The sequence below is a fragment of the Heptranchias perlo genome, chromosome 32 (assembly GCF_035084215.1).
Source record: "Heptranchias perlo isolate sHepPer1 chromosome 32, sHepPer1.hap1, whole genome shotgun sequence".
NCBI classification, from domain to species: Eukaryota; Metazoa; Chordata; class Chondrichthyes; order Hexanchiformes; family Hexanchidae; genus Heptranchias; species Heptranchias perlo.
The window spans coordinates 1452259-1478508 of NC_090356.1; the positions used below are offsets into that span (position 1 = coordinate 1452259).

The following is a 26250-nucleotide window of genomic DNA, read 5'->3' on the forward strand; positions in this document are numbered from 1 at the left end:
TTCCAGAGACACTGTCTGTCCTCCAATCCCAGACTAGGAGGCCACTCTTTGTCTGCATCAGCTTAACCCTCCCAGCCAGGTCCACCGACCCCCGACCCCCTCCCCCGGTCTGTGCTGAGATAGAATCATAGAATCATAGAAGTTACAACATGGAAACAGGCCCTTCGGCCCAACATGTCCATGTCGCCCAGTTTATACCACTAAGCTAGTCCCAATTGCCTGCACTTGGCCCATATCCCTCTATACCCATCTTACCCATGTAACTGTCCAAATGCTTTTTAAAAGACAAAATTGTACCCGCCTCTACTACTGCCTCTGGCAGCTCGTTCCAGACACTCACCACCCTTTGAGTGAAAAAATTGCCCCTCTGGACCCTTTTGTATCTCTCCCCTCTCACCTTAAATCTATGTCCCCTCGTTATAGACTCCCCTACCTTTGGGAAAAGATTTTGACTATCGACCTTATCTATGCCCCTCATTATTTTATAGACTTCTATAAGATCACCCCTAAACCTCCTACTCTCCAGGGAAAAAAGTCCCAGTCTATCCAACCTCTCCCTATAAGTCAAACTATCAAGTCCCGGTAGCATCCTAGTAAATCTTTTCTGCACTCTTTCTAGTTTAATAATATCCTTTCTATAATAGGGTGACCAGAACTGTACACAGTATTCCAAGTGTGGCCTTACTAATGTCTTGTACAACTTCAACAAGACATCCCAACTCCTGTATTCAATGTTCTGACCAATGAAACCAAGCATGCTGAATGCCTTCTTCACCACCCTATCCACCTGTGACTCCACTTTCAAGGAGCTATGAACCTGTACTCCTAGATCTCTTTGTTCTATAACTCTCCCCAACGCCCTACCATTAACGGAGTAGGTCCTGGCCCGATTCGATCTACCAAAATGCATCACCTCACATTTATCTAAATTAAACTCCATCTGCCATTCATCGGCCCACTGGCCCAATTTATCAAGATCCCGTTGCAATCCTAGATAACCTTCTTCACTGTCCACAATGCCACCAATCTTGGTGTCATCTGCAAACTTACTAACCATGCCTCCTAAATTCTCATCCAAATCATTAATATAAATAACAAATAACAGCGGACCCAGCACCGATTCCTGAGGCACACCGCTGGTCACAGGCCTCCAGTTTGAAAAACAACCCTCTACAACCACCCTCTGTCTTCTGTCGTCAATCCAATTTTGTATCCAATTGGCTACCTCACCTTGGATCCCGTGAGATTTAACCTTATGTAACAACCTACCATGCGGTACCTTGTCAAAGGCTTTGCTAAAGTCCACGTGAGACCACGTCTACTGCACAGCCCTCATCTATCTTCTTGGTTACCCCTTCAAAAAACTCAATCAAATTCGTGAGACATGATTTTCCTCTCACAAAACCATGCTGACTGTTCCTAATTAGTCCCTGCCTCTCCAAATGCCTGTAGAACCTGTCCCTCAGAATACCTCTAACAACTTACCCACTACAGATGTCAGGCTCACCGGTCTGTACTTCCCAGGCTTTTCCCTGCCGCCCTTCTTAAACAAAGGCACAACATTTGCTACCCTCCAATCTTCAGGCACCTCACCTGTAGCGGTGGATGATTCAAATATCTCTGCTAGGGGACCCGCAATTTCCTCCCTAACCTCCCATAATGTCCTGGGATACATTTCATCAGGTCCCGGAGATTTATCTACCTTGATGCGCGTTAAGACTTCCAGCATCTCCCTCTCTGTAATCAGTACTCTGACCCTCCCCCGGTCTGTGCTGTAATCAGTACTCTGACCCCTCCCCCGGTCTGTGCTGTAATCAGTACTCTGACCCTCCCCCGGTCTGTGCTGTAATCAGTACTCTGACCCCTCCCTCGGTCTGTGCTGTAATCAGTACTCTGACCCCTCCCCCGGTCTGTGCTGTAATCAGTACTCTGACCCCTCCCTCGGTCTGTGCTGTAATCAGTACTCTGACCCCTCCCTCGGTCTGTGCTGTAATCAGTACTCTGACCCCTCCCCCGGTCTGTGCTGTAATCAGTACTCTGACCCCTCCCTCGGTCTGTGCTGTAATCAGTACTCTGACCCCTCCCTCGGTCTGTGCTGTAATCAGTACTCTGACCCCTCCCTCGGTCTGTGCTGTAATCAGTACTTTGACCCCTCCCTCGGTCTGTGCTGTAATCAGTACTCTGACCCCTCCCTCGGTCTGTGCTGTAATCAGTACTCTGACCCCTCCCCCGGTCTGTGCTGTAATCAGTACTCTGACCCCTCCCCCGGTCTGTGCTGTAATCAGTACTCTGACCCTGTGCCCCGGTCTGTGCTGTAATCAGTACTCTGACCCCTCCCCCGGTCTGTGCTGTAATCAGTACTCTGACCCCTCCCTCGGTCTGTGCTGTAATCAGTACTCTGACCCCTTCCCCCGGTCTGTGCTGTAATCAGTACTCTGACCCCTCCCCCGGTCTGTGCTGTAATCAGTACTCTGACCTCCCCCGGTCTGTGCTGTAATCAGTACTCTGACCCTGCCCCGGTCTGTGCTGTAATCAGTACTCTGACCCCTCCCCCGGGATGGGCCGGAGGGATAAGTGGGCCTCAGTGCCCCTGGCACATCGAGGGGTGATTAGTTCTGACTGATATCCAGGGACTGCTGCTGGAAAGTATACACATGTGAAGGACAAAGAGCCTTCACAGTCAAACAGCCTGCCCACACTGACTGTGTGTGAGCTCACACACAACGACAGCTCTTGTGTGAGGTGCCAGAGAACAGAATTTGGCATTTTATAATCATCAATATTTCAGTATTTACTCTGTCTACAAATCATGTTCCTAATGTAGACCGTAAGATATCACCACCAGAGAGCTGACAGTGTGACTGGGTAAACCACCACTAAACCCAGCAATAAACCACCACTAAACCCAGCAATAAACCACCACTAAACCCAGCAATAAACCACCACTAAACCCAGCAATAAACCACCACTAAACCCAGCAATAAACCACCACTAAACCCAGCAATAAACCACCACTAAACCCAGCAATAAACCACCACTAAACCCAGCAATAAACCACCACTAAACCCATCACCCAGATGTCTCTCCCCCTCACTCCTGCAGGTCTTGTCTTGTGCTGTTAGTGGTGATGGAAACACTTTCTGTTATAGAATCATAGAGTGATACAGCACAGAAGGAGGCCATTCGGCCCATCGTGCCTGTGCCGGCTCTTTGAAAGAGCTATCCAATTAATCCCACTCCCCTGCTCTTTCCCCAGAGCCCTGTAAATTCCCCCTTTTTAAGTATTTGGCACTAAGATTTTCTGTCTTGTTCTGAACGATCCATCTCTCCATTAACAGGGAGGTGTAGCCGGCCGTTCCCTGGGGATGAGCAGCGGAACCTGGAATTCCGATGGACAGACTGGCCTGGAACTCGAACTCTGACCTCCTGAGGTGCCCGGCACCACTATCCATGGAGGGGAGCAGCACACGAGCCGACGGGAACACTGCGAGTGACGTTGCTGCAGTGTGGGAAATGGCTGCTCAACGACCCCATTACAGACTGAGTGATCAGTGGGGGCAGTCAGGACATTTACACATGGACCCAGCGATGATTTGTAGAATGAAGTGTGGGCGAGAGCAAAGTGTGTGTTAGACCCCATTCAGATCGGGGAAATCACTGGGACCAGAGCTTCCCGTTCCGTGCCGGGTGGCCAGGAATAGGAACTAAACATTTGAATTACATGAGCCCCTCCCTCCCCTCCCCCACTCTCCCCCTCCCCTCCCACCCCTCCCCCACCCTTCCCCTCACCCACCCCTCCCCTCCCCCACCCTTCCCCTCACCCACCCCTCCCCTCCCCCACCCTACCTCTCCCCCACCCTACCTCCCCTTCCACCTCCTACCCCACCCATACCCTCCCCCTCCCTCCACTCATCCTCCCTACCCCTCCCCTCCACTTTCGTTCCCCCCTCCCCTCGTATCCCTTCCCCCTACCCCCCACCCCTCTCCTACTTCCAGACAGCCACCTGACACTGACCCCCAACAGTCTGTGACTGGAGTGACTCTGAGCTTGTCTGTCCATCTGTCCAGTGGTGAGGGGGCTGGGGGAGAGCTGGGAAAGTGTCCCCACTGTGACCATCAGTGGAGGAGGGGACTTTGCAGCAGGGCCAGGCTGCTCAGGTCAGGGGATCACGGCCCCACACTCTCTGTGGAGACCAGGTTCCATTCTCAGTCTGTGCTCAGTTAGCTGGTCTCGGCGGGGCTGGCAGGAAGTGGGGCTACACTGACCCCTGGGTTAGAGAGAGGGGAAATCAGCCAGGGTTCCTGCTCCTGATCACTGTCCAGTGACCCCTGGGTTAGAGAGAGGGGAAATCAGCCAGGGTTCCTGCTCCTGATCACTGTCCAGTGACCCCTGGGTTAGAGAGAGGGGAAATCAGCCAGGGTTCCTGCTCCTGATCACTGTCCAGTGACCCCTGGGTTAGAGAGAGGGGAAATCAGCCAGGGTTCCTGCTCCTGATCACTGTCCAGTGACCCCTGGGTTAGAGAGAGGGGAAATCAGCCAGGGTTCCTGCTCCCGATCACTGTCCAGTGACCCCTGGGTTAGAGAGAGGGGAAATCAGCCAGGGTTCCTGCTCCCGATCACTGTCCAGTGACCCCTGGGTTAGAGAGAGGGGAAATCAGCCAGGGTTCCTGCTCCCGATCACTGTCCAGTGACCCCTGGGTTAGAGAGAGGGGAAATCAGCCAGGGTTCCTGCTCCTGATCACTGTCCAGTGACCCCTGGGTTAGAGAGAGGGGAAATCAGCCAGGGTTCCTGCTCCTGATCACTGTCCACTGACCCCTGTTAAAGTCTGTGTGGCGTTGCAGAGACAGGTTTGATCCCCATGGTCGCATGCCCTGCACCCGTCACCGTTTGGACTCACACAAGAAGACCCCCACCCCTCGCAGATTTCAAACTCTGTAATCCCCCCCCACTCAGATCTCCACCTCTGGACCGAGCCCCTCCGAGAGTGAAAGCCTCCTCACTAAATCTTTTTGTTCCTGAACGTGGTGAAAGCAGCCAATGATTTTTCTGTGATTTGGAGACTGTGAGCTCCTCTTCTCTCGATCTGCAGCTGATGTTTGCTTCCCTTAAACCAGTAATACTGTTCTTACCTTAATAATGTATAAAGTTTCATATTTATTAAGCTTCTGTGTTAATTTTATAATCTGTCTTGTGTTATTCAATCTGTTGCTGGACATTTTTATCATCATCATCACCCCCTCTGTACTCGGTCACTCCCCCTCTCTGTATCTCAGAGCCTCTGTCACTCTCTCCTTGTCACAGCTCAGTCTCTTTCTCTCCCGATCTCTTCCACTGCCTCTATCACTCTCAGATTCACAAATCACTAAAAGTAGTGATGCAGGTTAATAAGACCACAAAAAACGATTCAAACACGGGTTCATTCCTAGAGGGACAGAATTGAACAGCAGAGAAGTTATGTTAAACTTGTATAGAACCTTGGTCAGACCAGATTTGGAGTATTGTGAACAGTTCTGGTCTCCATATTATAAAAAGGATATAGAGGCACTGGAGAAGGTGCAAAAAAGATTTACGAGGATGATACCAGAATTGAGAGGATATACTTATCAGGAAAGATTTAAAAGACTGGAGCTCTTTTCTCTAGAAAAGAGAAGACTGAGAGGTGACCTGATCGAGGTCTTCAAGATTATGAAAGGGTTTGATAGGACAGACATAGAGAAAATGTTTCCACTTGTGGGGGAGACCAGAACTAGGGGTCATAAATATAAGATAATCACTAATAAATCCAATAGGGAATTCAGGAGAAACTTCTTTACCCAGAGAGCAGTTAAAATGTGGAACTCGCTACCGGGTACGGTAGCATAGTGGTTATGTTACTGGACTAAAATCCAGAGTCATGAGTTCAAATCCCGCCATGGCAGCTGGCGAATTTAAATTCAATCAATTAATTAAAAATTCAATTAATTAAATAAAATCTGGAATTAAAATACCAGTATCAGTAATGATGGCCATGGAACGACCGGATTGTCGTAAAAACCCATCTGGTTCACTAATGTCCTTTAGGGAAGGAAGCCTGCCGTCCTTACCCAGTCTGGCCTATATGTGACTCCAGACCCACAGCAATGTGGTTGATTCTTAATTGCCCTCTGAAATGGCCCAGCAAGACACTCAGTTGTAAAAATCTCGCTACGAAAAGTCATAATAAGAATAAAACCGGACGGACCACCCGGCATCGGACCACTGGGCACCGGACACGACAACGGCAAAACACCAAGCCCAGTCGACCCTGCAAGGTCCTCCTCACTAACATCTGGGGACTTGTGCCAAAATTGGGAGAGCTGTCCCACAGACTAGTCAAGCAACAGCCTGACATAGCCATACTCACAGAATCATACCTTTCAGCCAACATCCCAGACTCTTCTATCACCATCCCTGGGTATGTCCTGACCCACCGGCAGGACAGACCCACCAGAGGTGGCGGTACAGTGATATACAGTCAGGAGGGAGTGGCCCTGGGAGTCCTCAACATTGACTCTGGACCTCATGGCATCAGGTCAAACAGGGGCAAGGAAACCTCCTGCTGATTACCACCTACCGTCCTCCCTCAGCTGATGAATCAGTCCTCCTCCATGTTGAGCACCACTTGGAGGAAGCACTGAGGGTAGCAAGGGCACAAAATGTATTCTGGGTGGGGGACTTCAATGTCCATCACCAAGAGTGGCTCGGTAGCACCACTACTGACCGAGCTGGCCGAGTCCTGAAGGACATAGCTGCGAGACTGGGCCTGCGGCAGGTGGTGAGCGAACCAACACGAGGGAAAAACTTACTTGACCTCGTCCTCACCAATCTACCTGTCGCAAATGCATCTGTCCATGACAGTATTGGTAGGAGTGACCACCACACAGTCCTCGTGGAGATGAAGTCCCGTCTTCACACTGAGGACACCATCCAACGTGTTGTGTGGCACTACCACCGTGCTAAATGGGATAGATTCAGAACAGATCTAGCAGCTCAAAACTGGGCATCCATGAGGCGCTGTGGGCCATCAGCAGCAGCAGAATTGTATTCCAGCACAATCTGTAACCTCATGGCCCGGCATATTCCTCACTCTACCATTACCAACAAGCCAGGGGATCAACCCTGGTTCAATGAGGAGTGTAGAAGAGCATGCCACGAGCAGCACCAGGCGTACCTAAAAATGAGGTGCCAACCTGGTGAAGCTACAACTCAGGACTACATGCATGCTAAACAGCGGAAGCAACATGCTATAGACAGAGCTAAGCGATTCCACAACCAACGGATCAGATCAAAGCTCTGCAGTCCTGCCACATCCAGTCGTGAATGGTGGTGGACAATTAAACAACTAACGGGAGGAGGAGGCTCTGCAAACATCCCCATCCTCAATGATGGTGGAGTCCAGCACGTGAATGCAAAAGATAAGGCTGAAGCATTTGCAACCATCTTCAGCCAGAAGTGCCGAGTGGATGATCCATCTCGGCCTCCTCCCGATATCCCCACCATCACGGAAGCCAGTCTTCGACCAATTCGATTCACTCCACGTGACATCAAGAAACGGCTGAGTGCACTGGATACAGCAAAGGCTATGGGCCCCGACAATATCCCAGCTGTAGTGCTGAAGACTTGTGCTCCAGAACTAGCTGCGCCTCTAGCCAAGCTGTTCCAGTACAGCTACAACACTGGCATCTACCCGACAATGTGGAAAATTGCCCAGGTATGTCCTGTCCACAAAAAGCAGGACAAATCCAATCCGGCCAATTACCGCCCCATCAGTCTACTCTCAATCATCAGCAAAGTGATGGAAGGTGTCGTCGACAGTGCTATCAAGCGGCACTTACTCACCAATAACCTGCTCACCGATGCTCAGTTTGGGATCCGCCAGGACCACTCGGCTCCAGACCTCATTACAGCCCTGGTCCAAACATGGACAAAAGAGCTGAATTCCAGAAGTGAGGTGAGAGTGACTGCCCTTGACATCAAGGCAGCATTTGACCGAGTGTGGCACCAAGGAGCCCTAGTAAAATTGAAGTCAATGGGAATCAGGGGGAAAACTCTCCAGTGGCTGGAGTCATACCGAGCACAAAGGAAGATGGTAGTGGTTGTTGGAGGCCAATCATCTCAGCCCCAGGACATTGCTGCAGGAGTTCCTCAAGGCAGTGTCCTGGGCCCAACCATCTTCAGCTGCTTCATCAATGACCTTCCCTCCATCATAAGGTCGGAAATGGGGATGTTCGCTGATGACTGCACAGTGTTCAGTTCCATTCGCAACCCCTCAAATAATGAAGCAGTCCGAGCCCGCATGCAGCAAGACCTGGACAACATCCAGGCTTGGGCTCATAAGTGACAAGTAACATTCGTGCCAGACAAGTGCCAGGCAATGACCATCTCCAACAAGAGAGCGTCTAACCACCTCCCCTTGACATTCAATGGCATTACCATCGCCGAATCCCCCACCATCAACATCCTGGGGGTCACCATTGACCAGAAACTTAACTGGACCAGCCATATAAATACTGTGGCTACGAGAGCAGGTCAGAGGCTGGGTATTCTGCGGCGAGTGACTCACCTCCTGACTCCCCAAAGCCTTTCCACCATCTACAAGGCACGAGTCAGGAGTGTGATGGAATACTCTCCACTTGCCTGGATGAGTGCAGCTCCAACAACACTCAAGAAGCTCGACACCATCCAGGACAAAGCAGCCCGCTTGATTGGCACCCCATCCACCACCCTAAACATTCACTCCCTCCACCACCGGCGCACAGTGGCTGCAGTGTGCACCATCCACAGGATGCACTGCAGCAACTCGCCAAGGCTTCTTCGACAGCACCTCCCAAACCCGTGACCTCTACCACCTAGAAGGACAAGAGCAGCAGGTACATGGGAACAACACCACCTGCACGTTCCCCTCCAAGTCACACACCATCCCGACTTGGAAATATATCGCCGTTCCTTCATTGTCGCTGGGTCAAAATCCTGGAACTCCCTTCCTAACAGCACTGTGGGAGAACCTTCACCACACGGACTGCAGCGGTTCAAGAAGGCGGCTCACCACCACCTTCTCAAGGGCAATTAGGGATGGGCAATAAATGCCGGCCTCGCCAGCGACGCCCACATCCCATGAACGAATAAAAAAAACAAAACAAGGAGTAGTTGAGGCGAATAGTGTAGATACATTTAAGGGGAAACTAGATAAACACATGAGGGAGAAAGGAGTGGAAGGAAATGCTGATAGGGTGAGATGAGGTAGGGAGGGAGGAGGCTCGTGTGGAGCATAAACACCGGCATAGACCTGTTGGGCCGAATGGCCTGTTTCTGTGCTGTAGTTTCAATGTAACTTTCTCCCTGTCTCTGTCACAATCTGTCCATTTCTCTCCATCTCTTTCCTTGTTTCTCCCAATCACTCTCTCAGTTTCTCTACCTCTCCTTGTCACCCTGTCTCTCTCCACACTTCTCTGTGTCTGTGTATATCTCGGTCCTGTCTGTCACTCTATTATTCTCTCTCTCACTCACTCCGTCATACTCTCTCTTGTCACTCTATCTGTCCTTTTCTGTCTCACTCTCTCTCTCTATTCCTGTCTTTCAGTGTTTTTCTCTCTCTCTCTGTCCCTGACTCTCCCTCACTCAGTCTGCCTGTCTCTCTATCTGTCACAGTCTCTCTGTGTCTCTGCCTGTGGTTTGCCTGTTCCTGTTTCCTCCCCTGCACTCACTGCCTGTTTCTCATAATCGTTTGACTCTCGCTTCTCGAATCGATTCAGTGAAGTGTTGTTTAGGGAAGTGTGTGGGCCAGATTCACCTAAACTCTGAGAATCAGTCCAAGGCCGGCGCAAGAACTCGGCACCATGAGGACCAGGACCGGGACCGGGACCGGGAGGCAGAGTTGGGTGTGGATCAGGATTGGGGTGAGTTACTGGGGCCTGAATCCCGAGAGCAGGGACTGGAGTCATCGGTTTATATGTAAAACTGGAAAAAAAAAATTTTTTCATTTGGTTTAATTTTTAATTTGTTGAACCAGTTGTTATGAAGTGTAGCCCCCCCGTTAATTCAGGCCGGGGGGAGGGGGGTTATCACCCTCGTCTGTTACTGTTACCTCCATGGATTTGTACAAATTCTGCAGTGATTCACTTTGACAGGGTTTATATTGAGGGGAAGCTGTGCCTGCCCCTGGAACCTGTCGCCTTCCCATCTCCTTCAATATTTCCTTTTTCCGATGGGGGGTGAAATATGATCGGGATATTTTAATGCTGAGGTGGGGATGAAGTCAATGTGGACACAGAACTGGAGAACACGGGTTTCAAATCTCAAGAGAGCAGAATTCTCCAGTAAACAGACACCTGGCAAAAGGAGTGACAGAACCAAGTAACTCCTTCAAAAAGGAGCAGTGTCCCGAGCTGGGCGGGTGTGGAGCGAGGGTATGGGTTACTGGGCTGCACGGGGCTGTTCGTCTCCAAGCAGTCTGGGTGTGGGGTTAGGGCCCTGTCTCGGGGGGGTCTGGGTGTGGGGTTAGGGCCCTGTCTCGGGGGGGTCTGGGTGTGGGGTTAGGGCCCTGTCTCGGGGGGGTCTGGGTCTGGGGTTAGGGCCCTGTCTCGGGGGGGTCTGGGTCTGGGGTTAGGGCCCTGTCTCGGGGGGGTCTGGGTGTGGGGTTAGGGCCCTGTCTCGGGGGGCTCTGGGTGTGGGGTTAGGGCCCTGTCTTGGGGGGCTCTGGGTGTGGGGTTAGGGCCCTGTCTCGGGGGGGTCTGGGTGTGGGGTTAGGGCCCTGTCTCAGGGGGGGGTCTGGGTGTGGGGTTAGGGCCCTGTCTCGGGGGGGTCTGGGTGTGGGGTTAGGGCCCAGCCTACGGGGGGGTCTGGGTGTGGGGTTAGGGCCCTGTCTCGGGGGGGCTCTGGGTGTGGGGTTAGGGCCCTGTCTCGGGGGGGTCTGGGTGTGGGGTTAGGGCCCTGTCTCGGGGGGGCTCTGGGTGTGGGGTTAGGGCCCTGTCTCGGGGGGGTCTGGGTGTGGGGTTAGGGCCCTGTCTCGGGGGGGCTCTGGGTGTGGGGTTAGGGCCCTGTCTCGGGGGGGTCTGGGTGTGGGGTTAGGGCCCTGTCTCGGGGGGGTCTGGGTGTGGGGTTAGGGCCCTGTCTTGGGGGGGTCTGGGTGTGGGGTTAGGGCCCTGTCTCGGGGGGGCTCTGGGTGTGGGGTTAGGGCCCTGTCTCGGGGGGGTCTGGGTGTGGGGTTAGGGCCCTGTCTCGGGGGGGGTCTGGGTGTGGGGTTAGGGCCCTGTCTCGGGGGGGCTCTGGGTGTGGGGTTAGGGCCCTGTCTCGGGGGGGTCTGGGTGTGGGGTTAGGGCCCTGTCTGTTGGCCCTCTGCTTTATAAACTGCCTGGTTTATAATCACATCATCTTTTGCTTGTTAGGTTTGAAATTTGAAACATGGGGAATGGAAAATATTTGTTTTTCTGAAACTAAGAAAGTCCCGATTAAACAAACAGAAATTTGTGAGAAGAAGGTGTGAGCTGAGGCGGGTGGAAGTGTGAGCTGAGGCGGGTGGAAGTGTGAGCTGAGGCGGGTGGAAGTGTGAGCTGAGGCGGGTGGAAGTGTGAGTCCATGTACACTGTCCCCTCTCACGGACCTGACCCACCCGTTTATTCTGAGCTCCCATTGACCGATGCTCTGAGCCCGGAGTGCCGGACGGTTGAATAGTTCCTGACATTCTAGGATCCCACAATTCATGAACCCTCCCGTTCTACACAAGGCACCAGTCAGTGATCTGCAATCCACCCAATGCTCAATCCTTTCCTGACCAGAGTTTTTCACCATTCAGACGGTTTGAGTGTCCAGCTCACGGACGATTGTTTATGTTCACAAGACCTGCCCTCAGACTGTCAAATTATCTCATTTACAAGAAATTCAAAACCTTCCTCTATAAATCCTGATCAACCTGCAAGAAAACCGGACACTGCAGGGAAACTGCTCTCAAGAACAAACAGGAGTTCCAGAGGGAATGGGACCCAAACCAGGGTCTTGTAGAGAGAGTTGGAGAACACTCTGCACCTTTCCCCAGTGATCTGATCGTCTCTCTCTCTCTCTCTCGGACTGAATCTCACACATCAGTATTGAAGATTTCAAAATTATGAAGGGAATTGGCAAAACTGATTGAGGCAAATAGCACACTGGGGTGAAGGGTCAAAGGAGGAGGTCAGGAGTAAGAGGGGAGAGGGAACTTTTTCACCCCAAGGGTTAATGGAGTTGTGGGATAAGTTTCCAGGGAAGGAGAGTGAAGATGGCAGTCTCAATGAGGTCAAGAGACAATTAGACATAAAGACCTGGTGTGTGTCAGAGGAAGCCGTGTGAGGAGGCAGTGTGTGTTGCAGGATCCCATCTCCTGAGGAGGTGGAAAAAGCTGCTGCTTTAGACGAGCGTCTTTATAAAGACAGAGAGTTGGTTGTGTAACAGTTTCCTCACATTCTCGGGGAGTTGTGAGTCAGTATTTAAATAACTGGTTTCTGCTCGCACTGTAACTGTGAGGTGACCAATTAAACATTGCACCGTGGAGAGATACAACCCAAACATCAAACATTCACACGCTGCATCGATCCATTCTCACCGAGAAGTTGGGTTTTTTCCCTTTTACATTTTGTGGTAAATATTTTATTGAAGTTGAGAGATAAAAAATAGTTCAGGAACCCACTGTCCCATCAAACACTCCGAGGGCAGGTACAGCACGGGGTGAGGGCGAGGACCGAGGTGAAGGTCAAGGGGTGAGGGTGAGGGTTGCGGTGAGGGCGAGGGTGAGGGACAAGGGGTGAGGGTCACGTTGAGGGTGAGGAAGAGGGCGAGGGCGGACTGGTGCGATTTTGAAGTGAATGCCTTTGATAAAGGGATGGGTGATTTGAGCAGTCTCCTGTTCCCACGGACATCACTCCCTGCATGAATAAGAACATAAGAACATAAGAAATAGGAGCAGGAGTAGGTCATAAGGCCCCTTGAGCCTGCTCCACCATTCAATCAGATCATCGCTGATCTTCGACCTCAACTCCACTTTCCCGCCCGATCCCCATATCCCTTGATTCCCCCAGAGTCCAAAAATCTATCGATCTCAGCCTTGAATATATTCAATGACTCAGCATCCACAGCCCTCTGGGGGAGAGAATTCCAAAGATTCACAACTCTCTGAGTGAAGAAATTCCTCCACGTCTCAGTCTAAATGGCCGACCCCTTATTCTGAGACTATGCCCCTAGTTCTAGACTCTCCAGCCAGGGGAAACAGCCTCTCAGCATTTACCCTGTCAAGCCCCCTCTGAATCTTATATGTTTCAATGAGATCACCTCTCATTCTTTTAAACTCCAGAGAGTATAGGCCCATTCTACTCAATCTTTCCTCATAGGACAATCCTCACATCCCAGGAATCAATCTAGTGAATCTTCATTGCACCGCCTCTAAGGCAAGTATATCCTTCCTTAGATAAGGAGACCAGAACTGTACACAGTGCTCCAGGTGAGGTCTCACTAAAGCCCTGTACAATTGTAGTAAGACCTCCTTACTCTTGTACTCCAACCCCCTTGCAATAAAGGACAACATGCCATTTTCCTTCCTAATTGCTTGCTGTACCTGCATGATAACGTTTTGTGTTTCTTGTACCAGGACACCTAAGTCTCCCTGAACAGTTTCTCACCATTTAAAAAATATTCTGTTTTTCTATTCTTCCTACCAAAGTGAATAACCTCACATTTCCCCACATTATACTCCATCTGCCACCTTCTTGCCCACTCACTTAACCTGTCTATATCCCTTTGCAGACTCTTTGTGTTCTCCTCACAGCTCACTTTCCCACCGAGCTTTGTGTTGCAATGTGCCAGAGCTGATCCTTCAGCCGATGGTCATTAAGATAACCTCAGAATAACCAGCTTTACATCTCTATACTTAGGGAAATTGCCCAGTTGTGCATGAGGTAGACACAGAGTGAGGGGTCGGAGGGTTCCAGACCCCGGTTTGTGCTACCCCAATGGAGACACTATTATTGGCTTCAAATAATTGTCCGTGGGCCAGGAAGTCTTGACCCTGCTCGATGTCGGGTGGGATAGAATCACGCCCGGCTACAGTGCCCACCATGATGAATAGCCAGGTAATACTCACTGCTCTTGTGAAGAATGGTTGGTCCATCGAACTGGACTCCAGACTCAGTGCCCATCGAGCTGGACTCCTGTGAGAGTCAGTGCCCATCGAGCTGGACTCCAGACTCGGTGCCCATCGAGCTTGGACCACAGTCAGAGTCAGTGCCCATCGAGCTGGACTCCAGACTCAGTGCCCATCGAGCTTGGACCACAGTGAGAGTCGGTGCCCATCGAGCTGGACTCCAGTGAGAGTCAGTGCCCATCGAGCTGGACTCCAGTGAGAGTCGGTGCCCATCGAGCTGGACTCCAGTGAGAGTCAGTGCCCATCGAGCTGGACTCCAGTGAGAGTCAGTGCCCATCGAGCTGGACTCCAGACTCGGTGCCCATCGAGCTGGACTCCAGTGAGACTCAGTGCCCATCGAGCTGGACTCCAGTGAGACTCGGTGCCCATCGAGCTGGACTCCAGACTCGGTGCCCATCGAGCTGGACTCCAGTGTGTGTCAATGCCTGACAGAGGATGAGGAGGGAGGAGGGGCTGCCGAGTGGCAGCACTGACTCACTGTACAGCAGGAGATCTCACAAAAATATCTCTTGTCATGTGTGGAGATGAAGCTTCAGATAAAGTGCCTGCAGCACCTCGTCGGCACAGGAACCCACACTGGAAAGTGCTGTGACCCAGTTTATCGACAGCTGCGTCAAGCTGCTATGTGTAGCTTGGCCGTGCCACATTTGGGCAGCTGAGATCGAGGGGCTGGGGATGGGATTTAGGGACTGTGATTCACTGACCCAGCAGTATTGGTGATCCCGATTCAGTGTGAAGGGGAGGGGGGGCTATGAGAGCGGTGAGGCGGGGTCCCACTCGATGAGAGATAAGTTTCTGTCACCCCTCCCCCAGCATTCCACAAGAGAGTTACCTTTCAGTAGCTCACCTAAGTGACCAGCCATGATGTATGAGCCTTGACAAAGTTAGCTGGTTATTTGACTAAGTAAGGCATCACTTCCCTGACCCTAACCCTGTTCTCACCCCAGATTCATGGCCATGTGTTTTCACACAGTGAGGTCATGAGATCAGGAACAGAAACCTGAAGTTTTCCACCCTGTTCCAAGCCAGCTGTGGCCAGGAGTGTCACACTGCCTCGGATCAGGTCACTAAGCACAGGCCGCGGGTGGAGCCTGGGCCTTTCCTGCTATGGGTGTGCCTCAGCCCCACCCCCAGCTGGTGTGTTTACCTAAGGAGAGAGTCAGGATCTGAAGTTCAGTTGAAGATTCTCCATTTACAGGTTTCATTGCAACAAATATTTAATGGGAGCTCAGAGGAGGAAACAGCAAATGTCCGTGGGACGTTGAGAGATTCCTGGGTCCTGGACTGGCATCAGCCGAGGAAACACACTGAGGGCTGAGTCCCAGACTGGAGTCACCGCAAGGCTCTGCTCCCTGGGGTTAAAGCACAAAGGGGTCCAGAGTGAGATTGGAGCTCAGGAGAGTCCGTGTGTGACAGAACCCCCCCTGTCACCGCCCCCCATAGTGACAGAACCCACCCCGAGTAACAGACACCCCCGTCACTCCCCCGAGTGACAGACTCTCCGTCACTCCCCCGAGTGACAGACTCTCCGTCACTCCCCCGAGTGACAGACTCTCCGTCACTCCCCCGAGTGACAGACTCTCCGTCACTCCCCCGAGTGATAGACTCTCCGTCCCTCCCCCGAGTGACAGACACCCCCGTCACTCCCCCGAGTGACAGACTCTCCGTCACTCCCCCGAGTGACAGACTCTCCGTCACTCCCCCGAGTGACAGACTCTCCGTCACTCCCCCGAGTGACAGACTCTCCGTCACTCCCCCGAGTGACAGACTCTCCGTCCCTCCCCCGAGTGACAGCACCCCCGTCACTCCCCCGAGTGACAGACTCTCCGTCACTCCCCCGAGTGACAGACTCTCCGTCACTCCCCCGAGTGACAGACGCTCCGTCACTCCCCCGAGTGACAGACTCTCCGTCACTCCCCCGAGTGACAGACTCTCCGTCCCTCCCCCGAGTGACAGACTCTCCGTCACTCCCCCGAGTGACAGACGCTCCGTCACTCCCCCGAGTGACAGACTCTCCGTCACTCCCCCGAGTGACAGACTCTCCGTCACTCCCCCGAGTGACAGACTCTCCGTCACTCCCCCGAGTGACAGACGCTCCGTCACTCCCCCGAGTGACAGACTCTCCGTCACTCCCCCGAGTGACAGACTCTCCGTCCCTCCCCCGAGTGACAGCACCCCCCCCGCCCCCCGCTGAGATACAGATCCCCCGTCAACCCCCCCGGGAGACAGACCCTCCGTAACTGCCCCCCACCAAGTGACAGATTCCCTCCTCACCCACAATGGGTCACTGGTCAAGTGTGAACTTTTGCTAATAAGACACGGCTCCCGGTTTCAATTCCTCGTACACACTGTCAGTATTTTGTTCATTTAATGTGGGAGCAGTGAAGGAATTATAAAGACAAAGAAAATGGGATTAAAAATTGGCAGCAGAACGGGGAACAGTACAAGGAATATTACAAGCAACCTGGTGAAGCTACAACTCAGGACTACATGCATGCTAAACAGCGGAAGCAACATGCTATAGACAGAGCTAAGCGATTCCACAACCAACGGATCAGATCAAAGCTCTGCAGTCCTGCCACATCCAGTCGTGAATGGTGGTGGACAATTAAACAACTAACGGGAGGAGGAGGCTCTGTAAACATCCCCATCCTCAATGATGGCGGAGTCCAGCACGTGAGTGCAAAAGACAAGGCTGAAGTGTTTGCAACCATCTTCAGCCAGAAGTGCCGAGTGGATGATCCATCTCGGCCTCCTCCCGATATCCCCACCATCACAGAAGCCAGGCTTCTGCCAATTCGATTCACTCCATGTGATACCAAGAAACGGCTGAGTGCACTGGATACAGCAAAGGCTATGGGCCCCGACAACATCCCAGCTGTAGTGCTGAAGACTTGTGCTCCAGAACTAGCTGCGCCTCTAGCCAAGCTGTTCCAGTACAGCTACAACACTGGCATCTACCTGACAATGTGGAAAATTGCCCAGGTATGTCCTGTCCACAAAAAGCAGGACAAATCCAATCCGGCCAATTACCGCCCCATCAGTCTACTCTCAATCATCAGCAAAGTGATGGAAGGTGTCGTTGACAGTGCTATCAAGCGGCACTTACTCACCAGTAACCTGCTCACCGATGCTCAGTTTGGGTTCCGCCAGGACCACTCGGCTCCAGACCTCATTACAGCCTTGGTCCAAACATGGACAAAAGAGCTGAATTCCAGAAGTGAGGTGAGAGTGACTGCCCTTGACATCAAGGCAGCATTTGACTGAGTGTGGCACCAAGGAGCCCTAGTAAAATTGAAGTCAATGGGAATCAGGGGGAAAACTCTCCAGTGGCTGGAGTCACACCTAGCACAAAGGAAGATGGTAGTGGTTGTTGGAGGCCAATCATCTCAGCCCCTGGACATTGCTGCAGGAGTTCCTCAGGGCAGTGTCCTAGGCCCAACCATCTTCAGCTGCTTCATCAATGACCTTCCCTCCATCATAAGGTCAGAAATGGGGATGTTCGCTGATGACTGCACAGTGTTCAGTTCCATTCGCAACCCCTCAGATAATGAAGCAGTCCGAGCCCGCATGCAGCAAGACCTGGACAACATCCAGGCTTGGGCTCATAAGTGGCAAGTAACATTCGCACCAGACAAGTGCCAGGCAATGACCATCTCCAACAAGAGAGAGTCTAACCACCTCCCCTTGACATTCAACGGCATTACCATCGCCGAATCCCCCACCATCAACATCCTGGGGGTCACCGTTGATCAGAAACTTAACTGGACCAGCCATATAAATACTGTGGCTACAAGAGCAGGTCAGAGGCTGGGTATTCTGCGGCAAGTGACTCACCTCCTGACTCCCCAAAGCCTTTCCACCATCTACAAGGCACAAGTCAGGAGTGTGATGGAATACTCTCCACTTGCCTGGATGAGTGCAGCTCCAACAACACTCAAGAAGCTCAACACCATCCAGGATAAAGCAGCCCGCTTGATTGGCACCCCATCCACCACCCTAAACATTCACTCCCTTCACCACTGGCGCACAGTGGCTGCAGTGTGTACCATCCACAGGATGCACTGCAGCAACTCGCCAAGGCTTCTTCGACAGCACCTCCCAAACCCGCGACCTCTACCACCTAGAAGGACAAGGGCAGCAGGCACATGGGAACAACACCACCTGCACGTTCCCCTCCAAGTCACACACCATCCTGACTTGGAAATATATCGCCGTTCCTTCATCGTCGCTGGGTCAAAATCCTGGAACTCCCTTCCTAACAGCACTGTGGGAGAACCTTCACCACACGGACTGCAGTGGTTCAACAAGGCGGCTCACCACCACCTTCTCAAGGGGCAATTAGGGATGGGCAATAAATGCCGGCCTCGCCAGCGACGCCCACATCCCATGAACGAATAAAAGAAAAATTACTGGAAACAGTACAAGTAATAGTACCGAGACTAGCATAATGAATATTACTGGGAATATTATGGGAACAGTACAAGGAATATTAGGGCAATTCGGGATGGACAATAAATGCTGGCGTTGCCAGCGACGCCCACATCCCAAAAACGAATTAAAAAAAACTGGGAACAGTACAAGGAATCGTGCTGGGACTGGTACAGAGAATAGCACTGGGAACAACGCTGGGATTGGGAGTGATGTCGGGATTTTAAAGAAAGAAAGAACTTGCATTCCACAGTGCCGTTCACAGCCTCAGGACATCGCAAAACGGCTTACTGTTCCAATGAAGTGCAGTCAGTGTTGTAATGTCAGAAATCCAGCAGCCAATTTGCGCACAGCAAGATCCCACAAACAGCAATGTGATAAATGACCAGATAATCTGTTTTTAGTGATGTTGATTGACAAATAAATATTGGTCAGGACACAGGGAGAACTCCCCTGCTCCTCTTCCAATAATGGCCGTGGGATCTTTTACATCCACCCGAGGGGGCAGACGGGGCCTGCGTTTAACATCTCATCCAAAAGATGGCACCTCCGACAGTGCAGCGCTCCCTCAGTACTGACCCTCCGACAGTGCGGTGCTCCCTCAGTACTGACCCTCCGACAGTGCGGTGCTCCCTCAGTACTGACCCTCCGACAGTGCAGCGCTCCCTCAGTACTGACCCTCCGACAGTGCGGTGCTCCCTCAGTACTGACCCTCCGACAGTGCGGCGCTCCCTCAGTACTGACCCTCCGACAGTGCGGTGCTCCCTCAGTACTGACCCTCCGACAGTGCAGCGCTCCCTCAGTACTGACCCTCCGACAGTGCGGTACTCCCTCAGTACTGACTCTCCGACAGTGCAGCGCTCCCTCAGTACTGACCCTCCGACAGTGCGGCGCTCCCTCAGTACTGACCCTCCGACAGTGCGGCGCTCCCTCAGTACTGACCCTCCGACAGTGCGGCGCTCCCTCGGGACTGACCCTCCGACAGTGCAGCGCTCCCTCGGTACTGACCCTCCGACAGTGCAGCGCTCCCTCGGTACTGACCCTCCGACAGTGCAGCGCTCCCTCAGTACTGACCCTCCGACAGTGCGGCGCTCCCTCGGGACTGACCCTCCGACAGTGCAGCGCTCCCTCGGTACTGACCCTCCGACAGTGCAGCGCTCCCTCAGTACTGACCCTCCGACAGTGCAGCGCTCCCTCAGTACTGACCCTCCGACAGTGCTGCACTCCCTCAGTACTGACCCTCCGACAGTGCAGCACTCCCTCAGTACTGACCCTCCGACAGTGCAGCGCTCCCTCAGTACTGACCCTCCGACAGTGCTGCACTCCCTCAGTACTGACCCTCCGACAGTGCAGCGCTCCCTCAGTACTGACCCTCCGACAGTGCAGCGCTCCCTCAGTACTGACCCTCCGACAGTGCAGCACTCCCTCAGTACTGACCCTCCGACAGTGCAGCACTCCCTCAGTACTGACCCTCCGACAGTGCAGCACTCCCTCAGTACTGACCCTCCGACAGTGCAGCGCTCCCTCAGTACTGACCCTCCGACAGTGCAGCACTCCCTCAGTACTGCACTGGGAGTGTTGGGCTGGATTTTGTGCTCAGGTCTCTGGAGTGGGGCTTGAACCCATGACCTTCTGAGTCAGAGGCGAGAGTGATGTCACTGAGTGAGGTGTGTGCTGAGTTTGGGTTGTCGAGTGACTGGGGTTTGTGCTGTGACCTCACACTGACCGTGAGCTTCTCTCCTGAGTAACAGTGCCCCAAAACCTCTTCCATTTTTCACTGCCAGTATTTGGATGAACTGACCTGGCTCTGGGTCTGGGCGATGTTTCTGCCAGTAGCTGACAGACTTTGTCATGTGAAACACAGGCTGTGGAAATAGTGGGGGATTTCCAGCGAGCAGTCGGAGACTTTTCGAGAGACAGATTCTGGGCGAGTGCAGCGACAGAGAGCTGTGCCCACGTAATTTCACTCTCCGATCTCAGTCCCTCTCCACCGACAGGGCAATAACTGTGGTGACCGAGCGATTCTTCAATCGAGGTAAATCAGGCGGAAGTGAGGTTCACAGACACAGCGTTTCCACACTCCATCACCTTCCATTCAACCCTTCTCAGAAACTTACTTCAGGAGAAGTCAGCTCCACGTCTTGTTAAACTGCCCAGTAACAGACGGTGCTCACAGAAATCTGGTTAAACACCAGGGAATCGGGCGTGGATCAGCTGCTCCCACACTCGACAACTGACTGCTCCCGTGATGTGACTGAGAGCCGGGGGGGGGGCAGCACCTTCCTCTCCTCCCAAACACATCCCCTCAACCCCTCGCCCCTTTAATTAAAGGGGAGTCTTTCAAGTAAATGAAGTAGCTGTTCTGGTCAGCAGACCATGACATCATTGCATTACCTTGTAAATGGGGGAAGTGGAACAGGTGAATGGGGGAGGAGGGGAGAATGGGGGAGGAGGGGAGAATGGGGGAGGAGGGGAGAATGGGAGAATGGGGGAGGAGGGGAGAATGGGGGAGGAGGGGAGAATGGGGGAGGAGGGGAGAATGGGGGAGGAGGGGAGAATGGGGGAGGAGGGGAGAATGGGGGAGGAGGGGAGAATGGGGAGGTTCACCAGGATGTTACCAGGGCTGGAGCGCTTCAGCTATGAAGAGAGACTGGGAAGATTGGGTTTGTTTTCCTTGGAGCAGAGGAGGCTGAGGGGGGACATGATTGAGGTGTACAAAATTATGAGGGGCACAGATAGGATGGATACTAAGGAGCTTTTTCCCTTCGTTGAGGGTTCTATAACAAGGGGACATAGATTCAAGGTAAAAGGCGGGAGGTTTAGAGGGGATTTGAGAAAGAACTTTTTCACCCAGAGGGTGGTTGGAGTCTGGAACTCACTGCCTGAAAGGGTTGTGGAGGCAGGAACCCTCACAACATTCAAGAAGCATTTGGATGAGCACTTGAAATGCCATAGCATACAAGGCTACGGACCAAATGCTGGAATATGGGATTAGATTAGACAGGGCTGATGGCCGGCGCGGACACGATGGGCCGAAGGGCCTCTATCCGTGCTGTATAACTCTATGACTCTATGACTCTATGAGGAGGGGAAGGGGTGGAGGAGGGGAAAGGGTGAATGGGGGTAGAGGAGGGGAAGGGGTGGAGGAGGGGAAGGGGTGAATGGGGGTAGAGGAGGGGAAGGGGTGGAGGAGGGGAAGGGGTGAATGGGGGTAGAGGAGGGGAAGGGGTGGAGGAGGGGAAGGGGTGAATGGGGTCAGTACAAGCGTTCTGTGCTCAAAGGGGAATATGATGCTTCAGGTGAGAGTCACGGATGTGAACCAACTACCTGCCCATTTCCTCTCTAACAACAACACCTGATAATCCAATGGTGGGGAATATTCCCCCGTTTATTTCTAGGTTTCTCCTGTATATTAGCTGGGAGTACAGGCGTTGTGGGGAGTACAGGCGTTGCGGGGAGTACAGGTGATGCCCAGAGGGCAGGTGTTGCTGGGAGTACAGGTATTTCTGGGAGTGCAGGTGTTGCCTGGAGTACAGGTGTTGCGGGCAGTGCAGGTGTTGCCTGGAGTACAGGTGTTGCGGGGAGTACAGGTGTTGCCTGGAGTACAGGTGTTGCCGGGAGTGCAGGTGTTGCCTGGAGTACAGGTATTTCTGGGAGTGCAGGTGTTGCCTGGAGTGCAGGTGTTGCCTGGAGTACAGGTGTTGCCTGGAGTACAGGTGTTGCGGGCAGTGCAGGTGTTGCCTGGAGTACAGGTGATGCCCGGAGGGCAGGTGTTGCCGGGAGTACAGGTGTTGCCGGGTGTACAGGTGTTGCGGGGAGTACAGGTGTTGCCTGGAGTGCAGGTGTTGCCGGGAGTGCAGGTGTTGCCTGGAGTACAGGTATTTCTGGGAGTGCAGGTGTTGCCTGGAGTGCAGGTGTTGCCTGGAGTACAGGTGTTGCGGGCAGTGCAGGTGTTGCCTGGAGTACAGGTGATGCCCGGAGGGCAGGTGTTGCCGGGAGTACAGGTGTTGCCGGGAGTACAGGTGTTGCGGGGAGTGCAGGTGTTGCCGGGAGTACAGGTGTTGCCGGGAGTACAGGTATTTCTGGGAGTACAGGTGTTGCCGGGAGTGCAGGTGTTGCCAGGAGTGCAGGTGTTGCCGGGAGTACAGGTATTTCTGGGAGTGCAGGTGTTGCCGGGAGTACAGGTATTTCTGGGAGTGCAGGTGTTGCCGGGAGTACAGGTATTTCTGGGAGTGCAGGTGTTGCCGGGAGTGCAGGTGTTGTCGGGTGTACAGGTATTTCTGGGAGTACAGGTGTTGCCGGGAGTACAGGTATTTCTCGGAGTACAGGTATTTCTCGGAGTGCAGGTATTTCTCGGAGTGCAGGTGTTGCTCCATTGTGATAATGTAGAATTCCAGAGTAATGCTCGAATTCTCCAATTCCAGCTTTGTGCCGTGATATCTGCTTCCGGAAGCTTCAGTCGTTCAACAACGGGTGACTCCCGGGGATTGTCTGGAGTAAGATGGAACATGACAAGGATAATTGGGGCGTCCTGGCAGCTGGGGACTCGGCAAGATGAAGTCAGGAGACGAGGGAAAAGACACTCAGAGAAATGTCCCGAGAACCAGTATTGGGACACGGAGACATTGCACTGCTGCCAGAAGTGCCCAGCAGGTGTGTGCCCTCTATACCCTACAGCGTGCCCTCTATACCCTACAGCGTGCCGTCTATACCCTACAGCGTGCCCTCTATATCCTACAGCGTGCCCTCTATACCCTACAGCGTGCCCTCTATACCCTACAGCGTGCCCTCTATACCCTACAACGTGCCCTCTATACCCTACAACGTGCCCGCTGTACCCTACAGCGTGCCCTCTGTACCCTACAGTGTGCCCTCTATACCCTACAGTGTGCCCTACAGCGTGCCCTCTATACCCTACAGCGTGCCCTCTATACCCTACAGTGTGCCCTCTATACCCTACAGTGTGCCCTACAGCGTGCCCTCTATACCCTACAGCGTGCCCTCTATACCCTACAGTGTGCCCTCTATACCCTACAGTGTGCCCTACAACGTGCCCACTGTGCCCTACAGCATGCCCTCTATACCCTACAGCGTGCCCTCTATACCCTACAGCGTGCCCTCTATACCCTACAGCGTGCCCTCTATACCCTACAGTGTCCCACTGTGCCCTACAGCGTGCCCTCTATACCCTACAGTGTCCCACTGTGCCCTACAGCGTGCCCTCTATACCCTACAGCGTGCACTCTATATCCTACAGCGTGCCGTCTGTACCCTACAGCGTGCCCTCTGTACCCTACAGTGTGCCCTCTATATCCTACAGCGTGCCCTCTATACCCTACAGTGTCCCACTGTGCCCTACAGTATGCCCTCTATACCCTACAGCGTGCCCTCTATACCTTACAGCGTGCCCTCTATACCCTACAGCGTGCCGTCTATACCTACAGCGTGCCCTCTATACCCTACAGCGTGCCCTCTATACCCCACAGCGTGCCCTCTATACCCTACAGCGTGCCCTCTATATCCTACAGCGTGCCCTCTATACCTTACAGCGTGCCCTCTATACCCTACAGCGTGCCATCTATACCTACAGCGTGCCCTCTATACCCTACAGCGTGCCCTCTATACCCTACAGTGTCCCACTGTGCCCTACAGCGTGCCCTCTATACCCTACAGCGTGCCGTCTATACCTACAGCGTGCCCTCTATACCCTACAGTGTCCCACTGTGCCCTACAGCGTGCCCTCTATACCCTACAGCGTGCCCTCTATATCCTACAGTGTGCCCTCTATACCCTACAGCGTGCCCTCTATACCCTACAGTGTCCCACTGTGCCCTACACCGTGCCCTCTATACCCTACAGCGTGCCCTCTATACCCTACAGTGTCCCACTGTGCCCTACAGCGTGCCCTCTATACCCTACAGCGTGCCGTCTATACCTACAGCGTGCCCTCTATACCCTACAGTGTCCCACTGTGCTCTACAGCGTGCCCTCTATACCCTACAGCGTGCCCTCTATATCCTACAGCGTGCCCTCTATACCCTACAGCGTGCCCTCTATACCCTACAGTGTCCCACTGTGCCCTACAGCGTGCCCTCTATATCCTACAGCGTGCCCTCTATATCCTACAGCGTGCCCTCTATATCCTACAGCGTGCCCTCTATATCCTACAGCGTGCCCTCTATATCCTACAGCGTGCCCTCTATATCCTACAGCGTGCCCTCTATATCCTACAGCGTGCCCTCTATACCCTACAGCGTGCCCTCTATATCCTACAGCGTGCCCTCTATATCCTACAGCGTGCCCTCTATATCCTACAGCGTGCCCTCTATATCCTACAGCGTGCCCTCTATACCCTACAGTGTCCCACTGTGCCCTACAGCGTGCCCTCTATACCCTACAGCGTGCCCTCTATATCCTACAGCGTGCCCTCTATACCCTACAGAGTCCCACTGTGCCCTCTATACCATTTCTGTATCCTTCTGTGACCTCTCAATCACCCATCTGTGCTCCCTCTTTGCCCCTTCTATATGTCTCTATCCCCAGCGTGCCCCGTCCACCCACTCTCTGTGTGGAATCATCCTCCTTATACCCCAGGTCGAGTGTACTCTTGGCGAAAGTGGTGGGGGGAATGATGAGACGGGAATCTGACTGTGATGGTTTGATATTTTCCAGGTTTCTCTCTTGGAGCCTCCTGTGAGCGAGAGGGTGGGTTGCCTCTCTGTTTGCACTGCCCGAGGAACACCTACCACGCCTACGAAAATTACAGCAAGAAGTGTCGGAGTTGCACCCTGTGTGATAAGGGTAAGTGGGCCCCACACTCCCCAACTGGGACCTGACCCCAGCACGGTTCCTGTGACGAGCAGGGTAAAGTGTGTCCCATGTCTCGGACAGGGACAGTCAGTCAGGTTACACACTGCTGTCACTCTCCTTAAACATTATAGTTAAACACAATCTGTACATCTCTTTCACTCTGTATATCACTCTCACTCTGTATATCACTCTCACTCTGTATATCTCTCTCACTCTGTATATCTCTCTCACTCTGTATATCTATCACTCTATATAGTTCCCTCACTCTATATATCTCTCTCACTCTGTATATCACTCTCACTCTGTATATCACTCTCACTCTGTATATCTCTCTCACTCTGTATATCTCTCTCACTCTGTATATCTATCATTCTATATAGTTCCCTCACTCTGTATATCTCCCTCACTCTGTATATCACTCTCACTCTGTATATCACTCTCACTCTGTATATCTCTCTCACTCTGTATATCACTCTCACTCTATATCTCTCTCACGCTGTATATCTCTCTCACTCTATATCTATCACTCTGTATATTTCTCTCACTCTGTATATCACTCTCACTCTGTATATCACTCTCACTTTGCATATCTCTCTCACTCTACATCTCTCTCACTAGATATCTCTCTCACTCTGTATATCACTCTCACTCTGTATATCTCTCTCACTCTGTATATCTCTCTCACTCTGTATATCTATCACTCTATATAGTTCCCTCACTCTGTATATCTCTCTCACTCTGTATATCTATCACTCTGTATATCTATCACTCTGTATATCTCTCTCACTCTGTATATCTATCACTCTGTATATCTCCCTCACTCTG

The 26250-nt window shown here is 52.6% G+C and overlaps 2 protein-coding genes across 3 annotated transcripts in view; both read left to right on the forward strand.

The window, feature by feature from the left end:
* Positions 1–3427, forward strand: part of LOC137300779 (pleckstrin homology domain-containing family G member 5-like) — a 97158-nt gene extending 93731 nt beyond the window's left edge. Inside the window, exon 17 of the mRNA XM_067970040.1 lies at positions 3339–3427. Within this exon, the coding sequence (XP_067826141.1) occupies positions 3339–3348 (10 nt within the window). The 3' untranslated portion in view covers positions 3349–3427. The remainder of the gene's footprint in view (positions 1–3338) is intronic.
* Positions 3428–9679: 6252 nt separating this feature from the next.
* The window catches only part of LOC137300907 (tumor necrosis factor receptor superfamily member 25-like), a 62931-nt gene continuing 46360 nt past the window's right edge, over positions 9680–26250 (forward strand). The window contains exons 1-3 of one of the 2 annotated variants that reach the window (XM_067970167.1): positions 9680–9916; positions 23040–23268; positions 25288–25416. In XM_067970167.1, coding sequence (XP_067826268.1) covers positions 9857–9916; positions 23040–23268; positions 25288–25416 — 418 coding nt within the window. In that variant the 5' untranslated portion in view covers positions 9680–9856. The remainder of the gene's footprint in view (positions 9917–23039; positions 23269–25287; positions 25417–26250) is intronic. The other variant, XM_067970168.1, reaches the window with a different exon arrangement.